Consider the following 21,555-nt stretch of genomic DNA (forward strand, 5'->3'; position numbering starts at 1 on the left):
GGGACTGATGTGTGATCCGGTTTTATTTGGGCCGTATAGTACACGCCAGGCATGCTCCAAGACCCTGTCCCGACTTCGGGCTTGTTAACTGGGCGACACTGAGCACCAAGTAGGTGTGATCCCAGCCTTAGGACAGACACTGGCCCCCAAGGAGCGCCAGCCTGGATGGGACGCAGTTTCCATAGTGGAGGCAGAGGAGCAAAATGCCCTTGGGCTCGAGTAGGCAGTTGAGGCTTCTCTGCGGAGGGCCTGTGTCTGCGTAATGGGATTTTTACAAGGAGACATGGGTGGGAGAAGACTCCAGAGATACACGGTCCTGTAGCCTCACTGGTGGTTTAGGATGTGGGCTTTGGAGCCAGTCAGTTCAGTTTCAAATCCCTACTCACAACTATTAGATGTGTGATCATATTCAATTAACATTTTTAGCTTGTTTGCCAGTAAACCTCAATAGAGTTGCTGTGAGGATTAGAAGAGGTAGTTTGGCTAAGGTGCTTGGGACAGTGCGGGGCACACGCTCATGCGTGTTTATACTTAACCCACATCTTTGCAGTGTCAGTGCTGTGTAGAGTCTCCCACAGGGCAGGTGATTTGGTTACATGAAGGCTCTTAGCAGGAAACTCCTAAGGGAAGCAAGGGAATGTGGCAACTGAAAATAGAGCCAGTTTATAATCTTCCTTCCACATCCCTCAACTCCCATTCCCAAACATTTATTGCTGGCCCAATAGGTTCCATCTATTTCTACCCCTGCTATTCCATTCTCCCCTTCCCCCAGGCCCCTTCTCCCTGGAATCCCCATATCTGTCCCAACAGACCCCTTACCCACTCCTCACTTTATTCCCTCCCCTCCCTGACACGCTGGGCAATGCTATGCTCCTCTGTCTGGGTTTTGCATTCCTGCCAGTTGCTCCACCTCAGGGGTATTCAACCCTGGCCACAATTGCTGGGAAAATTACAGCCTCAGCTTGGTCAGCTTCCACTGTTGGCCTCCCCATCTCCCCTGACTTAGCTGCTCCCATGTGGTGTGATTTCTCTCACCAAGTGTTGTTTTCCTTTTCTCTGTCTGTGTTTGCACGGAATGCCATGAATTTGATATAGTGATTGCCTAACACATATACCACATAATAGTATTTTATTTCTTTCTGAAGCACTGTTTGCATGACAAATGAGTTGGTAACATTTGTGCAGCTCCTTGCAGCTGTGCAGTTCAATATATAAAGAATGAGCCTTTCGGCATCAGTACTGGCCCCACGTATTCTAAGAGGGCTTGAAACTAATGCTTAAACAAAGTTATCGTTACAGCATTTCACAGAGTTATGGTCTATTTTATCACAATGGATCTCAGGGCGATTTAAAAATATGGACTGAACTGGAGCCACCCCCAGTGGTGGCACGCAGTGTGGGCTTTGTCAGCTTCCTTATGTTTGGGGACACTGCTGCCGTTCCACACATCTAGGGTCAAGTGGCCCACAGCCCCTCCCCCAGAACTCTGTTGTCTTCCCTCTGGTGTAGAACCCACTGTGCTTGGAGTTGTGGCCTTTGGCCACCCATGGTCAGCCCTTCTACCTCCATGGTGGGTTCTGGCTGTCGATGGCCTTGTCTTGCAGGATCCTACAGGCAGGGCTTTGGGTGTGCACCAAGGGACACCCAGTGACCACTTAACAGCGAATTTGCTGATCAATGCTCCCCTTCCCCACCTCCTCTGAGAAGGAACTTCACAAGTTAGTCAGGCATTCCTCCCAGTTTTTGGGCCTTTCCTTTTCATCCTGGACTCCCAGCTCCAGTCACGTTCCTGCCCAGATTTATAGCCCTTCTTTGGTTTAGTGAAGTTGGTGTGTTCCTTTTTGCTTTCCTCCACACAACCATCCACACGCTCCCCTCCGCTTGGAAGGGCTCGACCTCAGCTCTTCTTTGCCACTGCTGCCCCTTTGGGAGCTGCCCACGAAGCCCACCAGGGCCTCTGGGAGCCAGCCTTTCTGTGCCTTCAGCCTGGCTCTCCTGCTGGGCCTGTCCACGGCAGGAAGGCATATTGTAAAGAAAAGGGCAATATTGCAAAGTCAGAGGCTGCTCTGCATGCCCTCCTTTCTCATCACTGCTGTGTTGTTTTTTTTAAGGTGAGCAGCAGCTCAGGCTGTGGTCCGTCTTCCTGATGTATTAAAGGCAGAAGAGGAAAAATAAGCTCCAATATCTAAATCTACTTAGTAACCACATCCACACATTTGGCAGAGGTGAAGGGCTGCTCGGAGCACGCTCTGGATTCCCGGGGGGCTGCCACACTCCCTTCCGTCTCGCTGACCTCTCTCTGTCTTGGCAGAGCCTTATAATAATCACAGCCATAAATCTTTTAGTGGGTTCCATTCTCCTCCTCCTCCTGCAAAAAGCCCTGCACACAGTTATCAGGCACTCAAAGATACTCAGGGACCACGGACTCGTCCTTGATACCCCTCATGGAGGGCCTCATGTGTCGCCTCAGCTATTCAGGGCTTCCCCACCTACATAATAGGTGACATTACAGTGGGGGCAGGGCGCCGGGAGATTGTGGTTGAAACGTGGGGCCATTTGGGGCTCAGATTTTGACTGGAATGACCCCAGGAACACCCAGCTTCCCGCTGTTCCATCTCAGTGCCTTATGGAAGAGGAGGGCACTCTTTCTCTCTCTCTCTAGGTCTGAGGGTGCATCAGCTCAGGGGGAAAAGGAGCCACAGAGAAATGCCAGAATGGTGTTTCATAATCTGTTGAAAATTAAACAAATCCCTCACTCTTTTGACTGCTCTCACACTTTGATATCCATGAGTAAGAGTTCCTTCAAAGGCATGAAATATATTACCCAATGTCAATAACAAATTGTGTATGAAGAAAAATGTAATGCTTTGAGAATATTTTCTTTTGGGCTTTGTCCATGATTAGATTACACTAAATTACAGCGTACAGATATCAGGCAATTACTCTTTGCTTTTAACTATTCAATTTCATGGCAAATCCACATAGCTCAGTAATGCTAAAATCACACATGCGGTTACCAAGAAAATACCTCATCATCTCCATTTTGTGAAGCTAGGTTCAAGTTGCACTGTAATGACCTCTGGTCCTGTTAAGTGTAAAGTACATTCCAGATGAACACGGGGTAATCCGTCCTTTCTGTAACTGCCAGATATCTGGAGAGATTCTTGCAGATGTTGCTGGATAAGCTTGCGTGAGGTGTGAAGAGGAATGGCGTCTTTGCTCTCCTGCTTACTCCGGCTACCCTCCCTATCTCTGATCCTGGTTGGTCCCTGGTCCCACTCATTCTATTACTTTAACCAGGAGCATGTCTCTTTTTCTTCTGTTTTGTGAAAGCATGGTCATTTTCTCTTCACTCAGCTCACAGAATCCTCCCCAACCTCCTCCCAATTTTAATTTCTTCCAAAGCTGTGGATGTCCCATAAGCAATCGAGTCGGCTATCCTGGAAACTGGAGGAGCTTGTTAGTGAAAAAAGAATTATTTGAGCTGATTGTGAGAAATCGAACAGTGGCAGGAGGAGGAAAACCAGAGAAGAAAGGAGCCGACACATCTAAACAAGCGGCCAGGGCACTGTGCATACAGATGTTGGTGGTAGCTGGGTCTCTGTTGCAGCTCATTACCGAGAAGCACATCAGAGGGCGCGGGGTGAGGGTTGGGGCTGTTGGGCAGCAGCGCTGAGCTTTGAACGGGGCTTTTCTGCAGAATGCACCCTCTCCCTTCCCCAGTGCTGTGGTTGCTGAACCAGTTCCCACCTAAACAGTGCAGACCACCTGGGCAGTCTCCTGGGGACCCCATGTCCCTCCGTGGTGGATGTCTATTTCAACTAGAGGCTCTTCAACACCCAGAATCTCAGGGAAAATGCCCCAGCCAGTGCTGGGGCCCCGCCCCAGAAATGGGCACCCCCTGCTGGTGATGGGGGAAGGCAGTCTCGATACAGGGTCAGATTCCAGCAGAGGATGAGGGAAGGACACAAAATGCATTTTCCACGGCGAAGGGGACCACTGTGAGCATCTTGTTTCTCTGCTTCTTGGAGTGTGTTACAGAAAATGGGGTGAACTGGCTTGGTGGAGCTCGGAAGGGAGGAGTCTTGGATCCAGATCTTCCCAGCAGCAGGCTTTATAGATTTCTGTGTCTCCCCCGCCACCCCCCGCATGCCCTTCTGCCGCAGCCCTCTCTCTCTATTACCGGGCGTCTTGGCAGCATTTCCCAGGAACCTGCAGCTGCTCAGGGGTTGATCGGTATATGTGCTGGAAATGCGTGTGAATGTGCAGCGTGGCAGGGGTGGGAGCCCATGGAAGGTTTGAGTGTTTCTCGGGAGAATTCAGAGTACCTCCAACAAGGGTCTCTTGTTCAGCGTTGGAGTTCTTGTTCTGGTAACTACTTTCTGTGGCTAAGCCTGGGTGGAAATGCAGAATGGACACTGTCTAATTGCTGGTAACCTATGGATGGAGGGAGCTGCAGTTCCGATGTGGCCCCAGTTTATAAATAAATGAACATTCATTAATGTAAAATTAAATTAGAATGAAATTTCCCATCCAGTTTTGTTTAGAAGGCAAAAATAAGTGGGTTGGCTGTGTAATTCTGCTGCGGATGCTGGAGCTGATAGTCACAAGGTGATAATAGTAATTTGCTCTTTGCTTGTGCCTCCATCCCAGATCTCAAGGCGGATATTACCACCCTGGTTTTGCACAGGCTCATTGAGGTTAAAGGGCTGGTTGGAAGTTACCTGGCAAGGGGTTGAGTGCAGAGGCCCTAAAATTCTCTGGCCCATTAGACCTCGAGCGTGTCAGTAAACTAAAAATGGACCGAGACCTGGGAGACCTGAATTCCAGTCCTCAGTCTGTCACTGGCTCGGTGTGTGGGCAAAAGAATGATCAGTTTCCTCACCTATAATGGAAGGGCCAGTGAGTGGTACTCTTTCAGTTGTTTGGATCTGAGTTAATATTTGAACTTAGAACTCACAAAAGGCACACAATGTTAATGTAAGCGTTATTTATGGCCAACTTTCTCTGAGCTTTACTTTTCCCGCCTTTTTCTTGCGACCTTAGTTTGCCCTTTGGGAATTAAAATATTAAATAAGAGTCATTTCTGTATATTTCATGCTTTATTTGCTGGAGGGGGATTTGCTTTGGAAAGGGTGTTATTCTTCCAAGCCCAGCTGGCAGGCTGTGCAAATTCCCAGGGCCTCACTTGGGCGGGAGAGTCCTCCCAAATCTGTCCACCTTCTCCCCAGCATGGCCGTCACTTGGCTGCTGCAGAAAAGCAGAGGTTTGCACTCAGTACCATCAGCAGGTCTGCTTATGAAACTGCCCTCTAAAACCTGCCTGCAGGTCGGAGGGAGGAGGGGGCACCAGGGCAGGCTGGGCAGGAAGGTGGGATGTTTTGCAAGGAGCCTGGAAGCTGCCTATAGCCTGGGGCAAGTCATTTAACCTCCCAGTTTCTCCATCACTAACAGCACTTCCTCGAGTCTCTTCTCTCCTCCTGGGGACTATGAGAAGTAATTAGTGGCTGTTTGTCAGAGGAGATGTAGCTTTGCTCACGTAACTCAGGCAGACCTTGAACTGGGCAAAGCCAAATAGGGCTCAGGACTTTAATTTGCAGAATGAATGGGGACGGGAAAGTGCACCAAGGTTTCCTTCGGAGCAACCGCCCCGTGGTGATGTTGTGGGAGGGAATTAAAATATCTGGAGCAGGAGAGTGGGGTGGGTTGCTGGGAACCCAGCCTGAGCCCCGTCTCCCTGGAGAACTGGGGCTCTGCAGCCACCAGCAGGTATCACAGCATAGCCCAGGGAGAAGACAGCTCCACATTCTCAAGTGCAAAGCCGCCAAACAAATTGCCACCCTGAAACCCTGCCTCTGGAGTATTAACGCCAGGGTGGGCGGAGGCTGGCCAAGCTGCAGAGATGCCCGCCCTCCCCGTACCGTGCTGGGGAAGCATCTCATTCAGCAGCCCTTCCAGGGCGGCCCGGTACTTTTCCAGCTGTCTGGAGTTCATCCTCATTCCAATTTCCAGAGGAGCAGTCAGCTGTGAAATAAGGCAGCGTTAATAACAAGGGAGAGGTGTGGAGAGGGCCCTTAACCCCTGGGTGCACTACAGGTGGCAGGAGGGACCCACGGGAGCCACACCACCCTGCAGACCCCACTAGAGCCTCTAGGGATGGCTGGGAATTCTGCCACCTTCCCCTAATTCTAACCAGAGGGCTGGATCCTGAAGGTCGCTGAGTCCTGCTGAGAGGATCAGCACACCTTCCCTAATGGGGATGCTGGGACGGGGAGGGGGGGGACGGGTATCAGCAGGAACCCCAGCAGGCTTTTCTCATGAGGAGGGAATTCACTGCCCCCTCAACAATAATAGCCAACATTGTGGAGCCTTACCCTTATTCTACGCTTTACACTTATTCTAAGTGCTTTATGTATATTAACCTCTCAATAGCTCTGTGGGGTAGGGACGGTTACTGTTCCCATTTTGCAGATGAGGAAACTGAGGACAATGAGATTGAGTAACTTGCTCAAGGCCACACAGGTGGTAAGGAGCAGAGGATGAAGATGTTACATCCAAGGGGCCTGGCTCCAGGGTCTGTGCCCACGACCACCAGGCTACCTTTCCTCTTGTCTGGAGGCTCTCCACCAAAGGGGTAGTTGCAGCCTCGAGGCAGAGCCTAGGGCACTGATTGATCTCCCTGTCGCCCCTCCGCCAGAGCTTCCTGGATCAATGCTCTTGCTGCACAAACTAGCCAGCACACTGGAAGACTCCTGGCCTCTGCCTCCCACCGGGCTCCCTGGGTTCCAGGAATGAGCCTCCTAGACCCTTGGGGGCTCAGGGTGCCTGAAGGGTGTCTGAAGTGCCCCAGTTCAGTCCTGCCTGTGCCATTCCCGGCTGTGGTTATGCCTCTCCCTCTAGACCCTCTAGCAGGGTCCTTACTTGAACACGAGGAGGCTGGATTGGGCATTCCCAAAGGGCCCTCCCAGCTCTGTATGTCGTGGTTCTAGGAGATGGAAAGAGGTGAGAGGGGCCCCACCCAAGCCTTCCCAAGAAGGCTTCATGGACATACCATGTCCCCGGGCAACCTTGGAGTTAGTGCCTCAAACTCCGACTCAGGTGCATTTAGGAGGTGATTCTGAGTGTGCTCCTGCTCGCCAGCTGCTGGATTCCCTCCCAGCTCCCTCCTCAGGAGCCCAAGGAGTTCGGAGTGGATGTGGGGGGAAAGGAGCCCCACCTTGCTGAGTGCTGAGTGCGGCGACAGCACCCAGGTTGTTCTCTGGGCCTGACAGCACCAGGAAGGATCACTGGCCTGTGTCCAGTGGGAGGTGGGAGTCCAGCTGGGTTCTGCCCTGACTCCTATGTGACCGTGACAAGGAGACTCCTGCTCTCTCTGGATGTCAGTCTTCTTGCCCCTTGGGCCCCTTTGTGTGGAAGTGACCCACACTCAGGCCTGGGCCTCTGCTTCTCCATCCATACCTGTCTCCTCAAATGGCTCACCCGCGCCTAGCTTGAAATTCCTTCTAACCACGGATGACCCCTACACGTGTGCCTCCAGCCCTCACGTCTCTCCTGAACTCCAAACTTGTATGTCCACCTGCCCGGGCAATGTCTCTGCCTGGATACCCAAGAGCATCTCATGGTTTTCAGGCCCAGTCTGACTTCCTGATCTTCCTCCTGCCATCCTGCAGCCAACCACAGACTACTCTGTCTCTGTGAGTGGCAACTCCCTCTTTAGTTGTTTTGGCCCAAACCCTTGAAGTCAATTTTCACTTTTTCTTAACATCCTATATCCATTCTTTCAGCAAATCCTGTGGGCTTCTACCTCCAAAATATTTAAAACATCCAACCTCCTTGCCCTGCCTCCACCAAGACCGCCTGAGGCCGAAGTCTCCCTCTCTCTTTTTCTCTGTGTCTCATACTACAGCAGCCTCCTCAGCGGCCTCCCTACCTCTGCCTTTGTCCGGTCCCTGCAGTCTGTTCTCAGCAGCTGGAGAGACCCCTTTAAAATGTAAATCAGATCCGTCCCTCCTCTGCTCAGAACCCCGAGGGCTCCACTTCAGCAGAGTGAATGGAGAGTCCAGTGGCCTGTGAACTCCACAGCTGCCCCTGCCCCTCCGCCAGTCTCTCTGGCCTTCTCACTCTTCCTGAATGCACCGGGCCCTCTCCTGCCTCAGGAACTTTGCACTGGCTGTCCCTCCCGCCTGGAAGCCTCTTCCCCCGGAAATCCTTGTGGTTCATGCCTTGCTCTCTTCTGGTCTGTGTGCCCCTACCGTCTCCTAGGACGCCTGCTGTTGCCCACTGAGATCCATAACCCACCACGGCTCCTTGTGGCTCTGTTTACCTCCATCGCACATGTCATTGCCTGCCACACTGCTGAGTTTGCTTCCTGTCTTTACCTTGTTTGTGGTCTGTTTCAGTCGTCCTAGGATCTTGTTACTTCTTCCCTATGGAGTGTGAGTTCCACAAGGGCGGAGATTTTGTCTGTTCACCACCCCGTCCCCAGTGCCGGGAACAGTGCCTCAGACCTAGTAGGGGCTCATTTATTGATCACCCAAATAAACGAGTCTGTGAAATAAAAGAGCTCACGGGACAAGCTCAAGGTTCTCCCCAGCCCCAACAGTCGGCCCTGGGTGTTGAGGCCTGTGGCTGGCTCCTGGGTTTCTGTCTGGGAGGGGAGGAACTGGCACCCTCGCCACCTCTCTCCGGAGGACTGCAGCACCTGCTGCCTGGCCTCCTGCCTCCACTCGTGCTGCCCCAGCTCTGAGAGGGCTCCAGTGACTTCCCTGCTTTGAATCCCCAGTGGCGCTGCATGCAGGCCCTGCCTGGGCTGGCCATGCTGCCCTCTTGCCCACTCGACTCGCGCCTGCCACAAGGGCCTGGCGCCCACCAGTGCTTCTCAGTCTTTGTGCTCACTGTTCCTTCTCCCAGGAGGTCCTTGCTCCAGCTCTTTGCACAGGTGGCTCCTTCTCTTCATTCAGGTTTCAAGTCAAATGTAACCTTCTCCAAGAGGCCTTCCCTGACCCATCTCAGGGACGAAGCAGTCCCCCAAACCCCACTCAGTCACTCTCCTACTTCCTTATCTGGTGCCTGAAATGGTTGATTTATCTCGTTGTTGGAGTCCGTCTCTCCCTACGAGGATGGAGCTCACTGCTGTATCCTAGGACACTCTGAGGCTCGCTTTGGTTCGTGGGCCCTGCCTCCGGGCCAGGCAGGGGAATGCATGCCCTGCTGTGAGTTTCTCTCCCTTGTCCCTGTTGTCTGCTCACCTTGATCATTTCGTTTCCTTCTTCCTCGATGAGCTCCGCAGGGTCTACAGGACCTTCCTCCCCAGACCTCTGCCATACACTCAGGGATTTCTTTTGCCCTTTACTCCGTTCCTTTTCCTAAGGGCAGAGCAGAAAATTGCACAGAACTGCCCTCCCTCAACCCACCCTGATGGCCCCTCACCTGTCTCCATCTGCCCAGGACGCTACCTGCCCCCAGCTCCCTACAGACTGAAAGAACCCTCCCCCCAGGAGCCTTCTGCACGAGGAGTCTCAGATACTAACTAGTGGCTCATGGATGGCCCTTGAGGTTGCCCAACAATAATAGGTCAACTTGAAGAGGAATCCATTCCTTTGTAGTTAAAACATTGCACCCAGATTGTTACTGTTAATTAACTTAAAACACTGAAAATAATGGCTGCCCTTCATGCATATTAAGTATGAAAATGTGTCTTTTTTAGCAGAGAGCCTATTAAAAAAGTAGCAAGTCAGCCTAGTCTGGGAGGGCGCCATGGGGTGGCCCAGGAACTCAGAGTCCCTGGGAGGTGATTTATAAGAAGCAAGACAGGAGATAAATTATGGAGGAGGGAGTTTGTAGCTTCTTCATAAAAATCCCGGTGCCTGGCAATTATGAGGAGAAAAGCCATGCAGCAGATTAATGCAGTGTCCTTTTCTTGCCATTTTGCTAGTTTATGTTCCACTGGGTTTGGCTATTCCTGTCCAGCCACCAGTCTTGCCTGGCATGCTGCCGGCCAGGTCCCCGAGCACTGTGATCCTCATTCCTTTGCTTTCTCTAGTGACACTCTCGGGACTCCGCTGTTGGCCTGCCCTGAGACATGGTGATTCTAGAACAAACGGTCATCCTGTGGGGAGCCTGCCAGCGTGGAAGACAGTGTGTTGGGGCCTGCTGTTGTACCTACCCAGTTCCCATGTCTGCTTGAAGAAGGGGATCTGGATTCAGCCTTGCCCCTCAAAAGAGCGCTGTTCACTGGGAATGTGGATCCCCACACACCTCCCCGCATAGAGTGGGCAGTTGCAGACAGGCTGTGCCCCAGAGCCTCGAGACCTCCCTGGGCACTAACTCATGTATTCATCCCTATTGGAGTCTCAGTGTCAGACAGGGTGGAGCATGAAAGTCCCTTTCTTCATCTCCTGGGATTAAAGAAACCAAACATCTGCATAGACACTCAGCATCCCTGAAGTCTAAAGTAAAAGGCAGCCGGGAGGCAGAGCCAGCAGTTCCATTTTCCTTAGGCTCCACTGCCTGAGTTCCACGAGGCCTGCCTGGTTCTCTTCTGGGCCCTAAAGAGGAGGTTTTGGCCACTGCTACATGGACCACAGCCTTGTTTCCCGCCTCTGGGTGCTGGCTCCCATTGGTCCCTTGCTCCTGATCTCTCAAGGCCCCCAGCTGAGTTCCACCTTTTCCCTGCAGGCTTCCAAGCACGCTCCAGCCCTTGGTGATTCTCCCTCCTCTGAACCTGAGCACCACTGATGGGGCAATGCATCATGCCCTGCCTGTGACATCTCTCTTTTGTCTGCGACTGTTAGTTAATTTTTCATATGTTCGTGTCTTGGCACCCCAGCCTGCTCCCCGGAGATGGGGAGGTGCTGAGATTCTTTTGCATGCTCGGGCCCATCACCCAGGGTGGCCTCTTATACTGCAGAGCAGCTCAGTAAATATTTATTGGCTTGTTAATTAAAAATTTCCTCCAAAGGATAGGCAGGGGTGGGAAAGATGTTGCTCATATGAGCCACTGACATGTCTGAGTGATGCCAGTGAAGGCGCAAAGGTGGCCAGAGAGGCGGCTGGGACTGGGGGTTATCTTGGGTCCTGGTCCTTCACACTTTCCTTGGTATTGCTGGTGTAGGTCATAGTGACCTCAGCCTTGCTAGCAAGGCAGGCAGCAGGAGGTTCTTACCTGCATCCTCTGGAGTTCGCCGTAGGTGAAGATGGGGACGAAGGCTTCCGTCCGGGAGGCCAGCATGGCAGCTGCATGCACCACCAGCAGAGCAGCCACAGCCTTACGGGATACCATCTTGGAGCTGGACAATGACAAGGAGCTCTTGTCACCAAGTTTGGGGTATAGTGGCAGACTGCTGTGTCCGAGGCAGGGGCCCTCAGTTCTGGCCCATGCCCCAGCTCTTGCTGTGTGATCTTCAGCCAGAGCTCAGCCTCTCTGGATTTGGGCCTGGCATCAGAGCTTTAGCAGATGAGCTCTGAGCACCTTTCTGCCCCAGAGCTGTGGCAGCTGGCCGAGCTCCTGGGAAAGGCCGTCGAGCCCCCTACCACACACCAGGGAGGAATCATTTCACTTGTCTGTTCTTCTCTTTTGGTACAGGCGAGGTCTTCTGGGGTCAGCTGGGCTCATAAGGCAGGAGGACCTCATCTTTCAGAGAAGGAATGCCTAGATTATCAACAGAACTGTGCCCCAAGACCCAGGGAAACCTCCCTGCCCCAGTGCCTTGAGAATGACAAAAGGGGTGGACCCAAGCCCAGATGACCAGGGCTCTGCCTGGAAGTGCCAGGCCAGGACCCTGGGTCTGTAGAACCTCTACCATTGCAAAGGATGAGCCAGATGGAAAAATTCAGCATGGAGCTGTATCCCTGAGCCAAGAGGGCACCCCCTTCCCTGTTGGGGGAGTGGTGTCTTGGGAACAAGCCCCGTGCCGCATGCTCCAGTGCATCTAGCTGCCTTTTGCCACCATCCTGAAACAGCAGGGAGCGGGCTTCCTCTTTCCTCACACCCTGGAACCCGGTGATTGCTGACCAGGAAGCAGGTGTGTGTAGAATAGCTGGCAGGACATTGGGCTGTGGTGGGCTTTTGGAGCTCCGGTCCTGGCGGGGAGCAGTTCGGCATGGTGACTGCAGGGGTACAGAGCCTTAAGAAAGCGTCCACTGGGCAGACTTTGGGCAGGGACAGGGTGGTCCTGGGGTGGGGGTGGGACGGCCTAGCTGAATGCCAGCCATGGTTGACTCATTCAAAGGCAGCAGGGGCTGGAACCTTGGCCTTTTGAGGCCCAGTGCTTTTCCCAATACCCCATTTCATGTTGCCTCTGCCCATAGCAGGTGGAGGAAGGCACAGGGGGCAGGCCTGTTGAATGCATCTTGGGCACCACTGTTCCTGTGCTGGGTGGACTGCTGAGTGCAGGGGCCAGGCCTCCGAGCAGGAAGGGGAGGCCAGGACAGCAGTAGCTCGGAGGGGAGGCCAAGACAGCAGTAGGGGTAGGGGTGGAGGTAGTTACAAGGTTTCAGATAAAGGCTCCTCCAGTCCTTAGGCAGCCTGGATTCTGTCAGCAGGAGAGGGTCTGCCCTGGAAAGGCCTCGGGGCTCCTCTGCAGGTCTCAACCTGGCTCCCCCTTTGAACAGAACCTTCCAAGGCTGCAGGCTTGCATCCTGCCTCTCAGCCAAGTCCTGTCTCCTCAGTCATCTGAAGCCACCCTGCCAAGCCAGACGCTCCCTCTGCCTTCTTACTATTCCAGCTCTCTCTTCTTCCCACTTCCTATTTTCTCTCCATTTTGTTCAAACTCCATGAACAAGAACAAGAGAGCTCAGACAGCGAAAGCCTCCCCATCCCAGCTGTATGCAAATTCCCAGCAGGCTGAAAGGACCACCTGCCCACTCAAGACCACCTCCCAGGAAGCCGAGGCCCTGTGCGGAGCCCCAGAGGAGCCTGAGCTGAACGGAGACTGGGTTGAGGTGGGTGGGACCCGTCTCATTCCTGTGCTTTCCCTGAAGAGTCTCTGGGGCCTGCTTTTCCCCCAAGCAGAGATGGATGTGTCACATTTATGGCGTCCCATTTCCTTCTCAGAGAAGCTATAGATCCTGTTTCATTCTGGTGTATTTAATTCACTCCATAGGAATCAATAAAAACTTTAAATAAAAAAAGGCAAAATCCAATTGCTGCTCATTTTCTTGATCCAACTGGCAGTCGGCATGTCACCTAAGTTCATGTGTTCTGGCGAGCTGGAAGTGGGAGAGGGAGCTTTTCATTGTACAGTGAGGCACTAATTCCTTTCCCATCATCAGAGATGGGGGGCTTCAGCCTTCAAGTGCCCAGCTCTGCATGACGGGGGTGACCGTCTGCCCTCCCCTGCGGCACTCCTGGCTGGGCTAGCCTTGCCTCCCCATGTGCTGTCCCCTGGGGTCAACTTTTTCTTTTATTTTCTTTCTTTTTCCTTTCCTTCCTTCCTTCCTCCCTTCCCTTCCCTTCCCTTCCCTTCCCTTCCCTCCCCTCCCCTCCCCTCCCCTCCCCTCCCCTCCCCTCCCCTCCCCCCCCTCCCCTCCCCTCCCCTCCCCTCCCCCCTCCCCTCCCCTTCCCCTTCCCTTCCCTTCCCTTCCCTCCTTCCTTTTTCTTTTTTTTTTTGAGATGGAGTCTCACTCTGTCTCCCAGGCTGGAGTGCAGTGGTGCCATATCGGCTCACTGCAACCTCCGCCTCCCGGGTTCAAGCGATTCTTCTGCCTCAGCCTCCTGAGTAGCTGAGACTACAGGCGCCCGCCACCACGCCCAGCTAATTTTTGTATTTTTAGTAGAGACAGAGTGTCACCATATTGGCCTGGCTGGTCTCAAACTCCTGACCTCGTGATCTGCCCACCTCGGCCTCCCAAAGTGCTGGGATTATAGGCATGAGTCACCGCAGGGCCAGCTTTTCCTTACCTTTCCAGAGCAAAGCCACCATGCCAAGAGGAGCCCTGCATCCATGATGAGCTCTGGCTTGGGTTCCCGGCCCACTGTGGATGTGCCAGACCCACCCACAACAGACGCTGCTTTGCCAGGAGGTGCACCCACCTGCTTCCCTCCAGCCTCTGTGCCTCAGCCCTGCCTCTGCTCACTAATGCCTTGGGAATCAGCTCGGGCACTCAGTGTGAAGCCCGGCTGGGCACTGGAAGGTGGCAGAGGGCCCTGGACCAGGCTGGCTCTGGCTTGCACCACCGTTCTGCTTTAGGGTTCATGCCAACCGCTCCCCACCCCCTTTCTCCGAGGGCTACTTACAGCGTGCGTGTGGTCTGAGTGGGTCTGGAGGAGTCTCTCTCTGCTTGTCTTCTGGTGTCCGACTGATCTGATGGGTTCTTATATACCTCCCAACCCTGGGAGCTGCCCTTGGAGCCTGTTAACCTTTAACCACAGCTTTGGGGGCCCTCGGTGAGGGAGCCTGGATTCTTGAAACTCATGGAAACCCCGGGCAGGGCTAGCCACGCTGTGGGCTTCCAGGGCTTTCCTGGAAGGAACAGCGACAGTCAGATGACACCCAGATGGCATTCTCCCATCCACTGAAAACTCAGCTGCCTCTCAGAGGTCATTTTAACAAAAGCCTTTTCTTTTTTTTGTTCCTTAAATATGTGACATTGGTGAGCATCTGCAGGCCAACGCTCTAGTGATCAGATCTTCTGTTGACCTGTCAGAGTGTGTATTAGAAAGATAACTTCTCTTCAGTCTTCCCCCTGAAGCCCCTCATGAAAGAAAGTGTTCAGGAGTTTGTGACAGCATTTCAGTGGATTAATGAAAAGAAAATGACTGAGTCCAGATCCAGGGCTGTGTGGGGCCAGATGCCACAAAGGAGCCAAGGAAATGCAGAGGGGTGACAGCGTGGGAGGTCTGCACGCCGCAGCCTAAATGGGGAGATGGACACCTACCTGGGCAGTGTTTCATGGTAATCATGCAATTCAAACAGTACGTGTAAAGATTCAAAGAGGGAAGAGGGAAGAGGTGAATGTGATCTGGAGTCAGACCTGGGTTGCTGTTGCTGGGGCTGGGTGGGGCCATTTCCAGAGCGCAGCATTACTCAGGAAGTGCTTGACACGAACGTTCTGATTAAACACAGCAACCCCGTGAGGTGGGTGCGTTTGTTTCCCCCATCTGATAGATAAGGAAACAGAGGCACTGCTAAACAGCTCGTCTGTGACTCCCCTGCAAGGTCTCTTTATACGAGGGTGAAGGCCAGACGTGGCCAGGTGCAGCAGAGGGCAGGAGTGAGGGCTTCTGGGGATTTGGGGCACACACAGGCTTAGGATGGTGTGGTTGTGTCACAGGAGGTCCCCTGTGTGGTCTAGGAGCCGCTCAGTCGGATCTGAGTGTGGGGACCCTTAGCAACCAAGCAGAAGGATTTAGATTTGATGGAGGAAATGGAATATTGGGCATCCTCATGATACCTTGAAGGGGACTTTAGGGTAAAAACATCACTCTGGAAGATCTCTAGTTTTCTGGGTACCTGTGATGGACCAGGCAGAGACCGAGGTGGGGTACAGTCAGGATGTGGAATCCCGAGGGTCTGGGTGGGCAGTGGCCATTTTCCCAGGCGACCTACGTTGGCTAGTAGCACCTTCCAGAGAGGCTGCCCCACACATCCAGAGGGGCACTACTTCTTACCCAGGAGACCCTGCCCAGCCAGTCCTTGGGTCTGCTCTGGCCCTTCCACTCAGAAACAAATGTTTGCAGTGCTTCAAACCCAGCGCAGATAACTTCTACCTTCCCCACTCAGCAAGGCTTAATGAAAACAGATGGCAGCTCGGTGTCCTCGCTTCCTGCCAGCGGGGTCTGTGTGTACAGCACTCCACTCTGCACCCACGGTTAGAACTCCAGCACACTGGACCAGCGGCTGTTGTGAGATGTGTGGTGTGGCTCTGAGGTCTGAGACTTATCTCAGGAATTAGAGCTCCAAATGCCAGGGTTTGCAGCAGAGTTGCCATCCCTTAACCTTGGGCCTCATTGGAGTCTTACTGGCCCTGTTTCAAGAGGGGCTTTTAGGAAGAGGTCGCTAGGCTGGGCAAGGTGGCTCACACCTATAATCCCAGCTTTTGGGAGGCTGAGGCAAGAGGATTGCTTGAGGCCCAGGAATTCAAGACCAACTTGGGAAACATAGCAAGACCTCATCTCTACAAAAAATAAAAACAATTGGCTAGATATGATGGCATGCCACTGTGGTCTCAGCTACTCGGCAGGCTGAGGTGGGAGGATCATTTGAGCCTGGGAGATGGAAGATAGAGTGAGCCATGATCATGCCACTGCACTCCAGCCTGGGCAACGGAGTGAGACCCTGTCTCTTAAAAAAAAAAAAAAAAGACAAAGTCACAGACCTTGGTGGGGGCAAAGTAGTCCCTTGAGAGTCAGGAAGTAGTCTATTAGCTTCTCAGGCTCGGGGATGCTCTGGAGGGCTCCATCCATAAGCATGGGCTGCTGTGATGGGGCACATCACATCTGCATCTCTAGCACCTAGACCAGGACAGGCAAAATGGGCCAAACCAGCCTGCCACTTTTGTTCTTTTTACAGCCTGTGAGCTAAAACCAGTTTTCACATTTTTTAATAATTAAAATACCAAAAGAATATTTAGTGACACGTGAATTTAATTTCCATGTTCATAAATACAGTTATATTGGAACAGATCCACTCATTCATTTTACCTATGGCTGCTTTGGGGCTGTAACAGCAGAGTTTAAGTAGCTGTGGCAGAGACCTGTGGCTTACAAAGCTGAACATATTTATTACATGGACCTTTGTAGAAAATGTGTGCTGGTCCCTGACCTCAACAGTGTCTGGAGCATGTGATAAATAACAGCCAGATGTTACACGCGTCTGCTTTTTAGAACCTCACAACAGCCCTGAGGTTCGTGTGGTTATTATCCCAACTTACATGTGGGGAAACTGAAGTGGAACAATGGACCCAAGGTCACACAGCTATTCAAATGGCCAGGCCAGGGAGTCTGGCTTCAGAATGAAGTTTTTATTTATTTATTTATTTATTTATTTTTTAAATAACTCTGTTCTTCTGCCCCTCATTGTTTGGTGAGTGTGCATAGGGATGTTTGTAGCTGGGGAAGACACAAAACAGTGGCCTGGTACCAATTCTATAAACCTGCCACTCTCTCCTTAAGCCATCCCCCATGAGGTCTCTGAGCATGAGGCAGCCTGAGCTGAGCAACTGGAACAAGTGCCGCTTCTGCTGTATGTCCTTAGGCTTGGAGAGGCCAGGCTTGGGCTGGGAGGAGGACTGCAGATGGCGGACCAGGTCTATCCACTGAGCACAGGGAGACATCTGAGGCCACTTTCTCAGGGCCCCTCTGTTCTAGAGCTCTGAGATCCGTGCCCTGCCTCTGCTGGGCCATTCTGGGCTCTGGTCCAGAGACGCCTCCAAGACACTCTGTCTGAGAAATGATTAGGAGCCTCCAAGCCCAAGGCAGGCCTGTAGTGAGAGATGGGGAGAAGGGAAGTGCGGGAAACAGTAAATAACCCAGGATCAATTTTCTGGGCGTGAATAGCACTAACCTGGATCGCTCCCATGATTCAGTGTTTCTGACCCAAGTAATTTGCAGTATTACAGTGTGACATCTGCAGTTCGGTGTGGAAGGAAGGCAAACCAGGGTTCACAATGAGCTGTGCCTGCTAATGCAAAAGGGGAATGTAGACTCACAGGGGGCTCCAGGTCTGCTTTGGGGTCACAAGCTGCTGGGATGCAGGGGCCTCCGCTCACACGCCTCTGGGCTGCAGGCCGTGTGGGCCAGCCCTTTGGGAACCGTCTCACCAGGAATACGTCTTCTCTACCTTATTTGTGCCTTGGTCCTCGCTGGGCATTTTCCACTGCCACGGTTAGTGCTTTAGAAATGGAGTTGGGTAAATAACAAGCCTAATAACCACTACTTTGTCTTTACCATGTACCTTGGCTCTCCCTACAAATGCTCAGTTAGTGGCTGTTTCTCTCCTGCTAGAAACTGGACAAAAATAAAAGGAAGGCGTAATCTGATGTTCTTCATTTTCCAAGTGGGAATTGCCACAGATATGCAGCAGCCGAGGGAGAGGGGAGGCGTAGAAACCTTACCCAAGTCTAGGAAAGGAAGTTGACAAAACTCAGAGGAAATGGCTCAAACCACATGTGAGCACTTGATTGCCTCTTTCTCCCACAGTGGGCAGAGGTATTAGCAGTTTAGCTCTCCTCTCCTCATGACCTTGAAAATATTGTTTGCTGGGTACTGCCATAACATCTTCATTAATGGTCTGGAACAGGGAGGCAACAGCATGTTAATTAAATTTGCAGATGATACTAAATTGGGAGATGTAGCAAACATCAGGGAGGACAGAGATGTAATACAAGAAGATGTCAGGAGTTAGAACTGCGTGCTGGAAATGGCCAGGTAGGCTGCTGGACATATGTCACCAAGGCCCTGAGGACACAGGATGGAGGATATGGGTGAGAGGGAGGGACCAGCCAAGAAGAAAAGGTGCAACTGGGGGCTCCTGGGGGCCGGGAAGCTTGAACACTGCCCTGTTCTCCAGATGGGTTCCTCAAAGAGCCAGAGGGCGGCAGCCAGACGAAGGCAGAGTTCAGAGGAACCAAAACAGCCTAAGGATTGCAGTCAAAGCTGAAGGAATAATAATGAAAAATGAAAGGTTTCAAAAGGTTGGCTTGTCCAGAACGCTGGTAAGAATTAAATGTGCATCGCTCATGGTGAGCAAAGGCCAAGGCAAGGCAACCCAGGGGCAGGAGGGAGGGCAGGAGGACAGAGAGTTGTTGCCGAGACCTCGCGTCTGAAGTCCTTGATGTCCCTTACAGAGACAGAGGTGTGCAACCGGACTCATAAGCAAAAATACAAGTTGATGGTGACGACGTTTAAAACTGGGTCAAGCAAAGCTCTGAGAGATTTATTTTGGGCAACAACTGTGCCCTGGCCCAGGGGACACAGGCTTTGGTGACCTGGGGAGTATTTTTATTCTTTTCCTTCTATGACTCAGGATCTTTTTTCAGAACTCACAAATGATTTGTTGAGAAATGATACACAGCAGACACCATATGCCAAGAGCCCCATGATACAGGCACAGTGCAAGTGGAGAGGAAAACACTGACACAGAGCGGATCCGGCCAGGATTAATTTCCAATTTGCCGAGCTTCTTGTTTGTGTGTTACATCTGCTACTTGAATTAACATTCCTGCATCTCCAATTTCCTGTTGAGTCCATTCAATGCACAGTGACAACCTGGACCCGAAACAATCCAATAAAATGCTTTTCTTTTTGGTTCAGCCTCATGGATTATTGACAGTGTGCACACAACCTAGGGACTCGGCTGAGTTTTACAATAGCATCCCTGCCGATTTCCTGGTCAATATTTCCCCGGGGGGTTAAAATACTCCTAGAAATGTCCCCATCACCAACTTGCTTCTGGGTTTCCTTTCTATTTGCGGGGGTTTATTGCCAAAGCTGCTGCTATAAAACTTCAAGAAGAGATCACATAACTTTTTTTCCAAGGACAGGCTGTGGGTGCTAAGAGCAGGGTCTATGCACCGGACTTCTATGGGATTTGTTTTTTTCCTGTTTCTTCTGGGAATTGAGCTTGTGGTACCAGATCTCCTTTTAATCAAGTTTTAAATATGTGTACTTATATTTTTATGGCAATGATGGATGTGTGTGAAGAGAAAGCAGATTGCTCTGGAAGTGATGAATTAATTCTAAGGAAAGGTTGGCCTCTTGTAAGCCAAAGCTGCTTCTTTCTCTTCAACCCCTTCAGGGCAGGCAGAGCTCCTGGCTCCCTGAGCTGAGGGCACCAGGCACTAGAACAGGAGGCAGGGACAGCTAACACATTCTCATAAATGATTAAGGAAGTCTGAAGTCTGTGGTTGAGAAAAGTTTGCACTTTCATGCTTAAGAAGGAAAGAAGTCTTGGTAGAGGTTTTATGCCATGAGGATGGGAGCCAAAGTTGCTTCAAATGTCAGCCTTATCCAGGGTGGATTCAGGTAGAAGACACAAGCTGTCCAAATTTTTTCTCTTCCATTGCATCAGCAAACCTCAGTTGTTGACTTCCCCACATCTGCTGGGCTGATGGCTTTTGGATTTGGGGGCTGCCAGCCGCTACAAATGGAAACAGCGGGCCACACGCAGCCTCTGCCATTGACAGCTGTGGGTCTCCTTCCACTAGCCCACTCTGGAGTGGCAGGAGAAAGGGGAGGATTCTGTTTCCTCTTGCGTCCAGGGATAGGGCTGGGTGGCTGGGTGAGATCTGGGGAAGTGTGAGACACTGGTGGAACAGGGTGAGTTCACCCAGGAATTGAGTGTGAAATTGTTTGCTGGTCAGGTCTGGTGTAAGGGGCCAGTCACACCTTCCATTTTCTGGGGACCTCAGGCCCCAACCCCTTCACAGATGTCTGGCTAAGTAGAGACCAGATCTGCCACCATAAATGACCACAATCCTCCATTCCTAATCCTTGTAGCCTGTTGTGTGCCACATCTAACTATGCACCAAACGGGCAGGTCCCAAAATCTCAGGTAGGATAGTAGGGTGAGCCAGAGTCATGGTCTTGTGTTCACACTGCAGTGTCCAGGACGCAGGCAGGATGAATTTGGAGACAGCAGTTTAGATAGTGGCAAGCCTCAGCTTCTCTTACCTAGAACTAAAACAAGGAAAAAAAACTGCCCAAGGCACTTCTGAAGACAGGGGGCATTAGAGTTCGCCCTTCCCTCCCCTGACACCATCCATCCCTTTTCTTCCTTCTCCACCTCTTAGAATAAGATTTTCCTTGAAAGAGTGACCAAGTTATTAGGAAATTACAGCCCAAAACACTGCAGGACCTTGAGAGAATATCCCCAGCTCTCAAGTAAGACTCCATCACAGAGATCATTCATTTAATCATTATTCACCCAGGGCCCGCCTCATGAATGTTGAACTGTCAGAACTGAAATCCATCCCAAAGTAAAGCTCTCCTCAGAGAAGATTTGAGTTGTTCTTTGTAAAAAGGAGATAAAAAAGGGGGAGTTTATTTAAAATAGACACGTGTAAGCCCTCAAGGGACAGAAGGCATAAATTGCAAGAACAGCTCCAATCAAACCTGAATCCTCCCGCTTTCAGGTTTTACCAAGGAGGATGGAAAATGAAAGGGAATGGAGTATCCCCACTCACTTCCAAGTCACATCAAGGCAGTCAGCTTGTGACAGGAAGATTACCTGCAGGAGGGCTTTATTTGATGTGAAAAGGGTTAACATCATCTTAGTAGATTAGGAATTCTCTGGCTCTCTTAGGAGGGAGAAGTGAATTCAGAGCTTTTACATGAAGGAATGTGCATGAACCCTTTTTAGACACTGGAAATGAAAGGGGGAAATGCCCTTACTCGCTTTGCATTTAACACACAGACTTGTGAGGACCACAAGTTTTATTATTTTCATTTGGGGGATGGCCTTGCTGGGTTGCAGAGAGGTAATGCGGAGTTGGGTAGGACTGTGTTCAGTTCAGGGCAGTATGTAAAAGGTACAGCAAGGGACCCACTGGTAAGCGGTGAATAATTGCTACCTAGTGTTGAGCTCTGTGCTTGGCACTGGGTGGGGGTGTGCACACG

The 21,555-nt window shown here is 51.7% G+C and overlaps 2 protein-coding genes across 39 annotated transcripts in view; both read right to left on the bottom strand.

Moving 5' to 3' along the window:
• LOC126952767 (ubiquinol-cytochrome-c reductase complex assembly factor 2) overlaps positions 1-21,555 on the bottom strand; it is a 317,841-nt gene that overhangs the window by 90,505 nt on the left and 205,781 nt on the right. The window contains exon 1 of one of the 38 annotated variants that reach the window (XM_050787759.1): positions 21,113-21,116. The exons of 34 other annotated variants lie outside the window; for them this stretch is intronic. The gene's annotated coding sequence lies outside the window, so the exon portion shown is untranslated. Of the gene's footprint in view, positions 1-10,645; positions 10,650-13,513; positions 13,521-21,112; positions 21,117-21,555 lie in introns of those variants that run through there. 3 more of the 38 variants (XM_050787733.1, XM_050787727.1, XM_050787724.1) reach the window with 3 other exon arrangements.
• MLN (motilin) lies at positions 4,180-14,457 on the bottom strand. Its single transcript, XM_050788839.1, has 5 exons — positions 14,236-14,457; positions 11,164-11,287; positions 9,248-9,364; positions 5,921-6,023; positions 4,180-4,394 (listed from the first exon to the last, which is right to left on the bottom strand). Exons 2-5 carry the CDS (start codon positions 11,278-11,280, stop codon positions 4,180-4,182), a joined length of 552 nt encoding a protein of 183 aa, XP_050644796.1. The 5' UTR covers positions 11,281-11,287; positions 14,236-14,457.

The sequence above is a fragment of the Macaca thibetana genome, chromosome 4, assembly GCF_024542745.1.
Source record: "Macaca thibetana thibetana isolate TM-01 chromosome 4, ASM2454274v1, whole genome shotgun sequence".
NCBI classification, from domain to species: Eukaryota; Metazoa; Chordata; class Mammalia; order Primates; family Cercopithecidae; genus Macaca; species Macaca thibetana.

Bases quoted from the DNA above. Each gene is read 5' to 3' on its own strand.
- MLN (XM_050788839.1), bottom strand. From the start codon at position 11,280: ATGGTATCCCGTAAGGCTGTGGCTGCTCTGCTGGTGGTGCATGCAGCT. The intron at 9,365-11,163 runs GTAAGAACCTCC...CTCTGCCCTTAG, and splicing joins GCGAACTCCAGAGGATGCAG to GAAAAGGAACGGAGTAAAGG. The intron at 6,024-9,247 runs GTGAGCAGACAA...CTTATTTCACAG, and splicing joins AAGGAAACGAAATGATCAAG to CTGACTGCTCCTCTGGAAAT.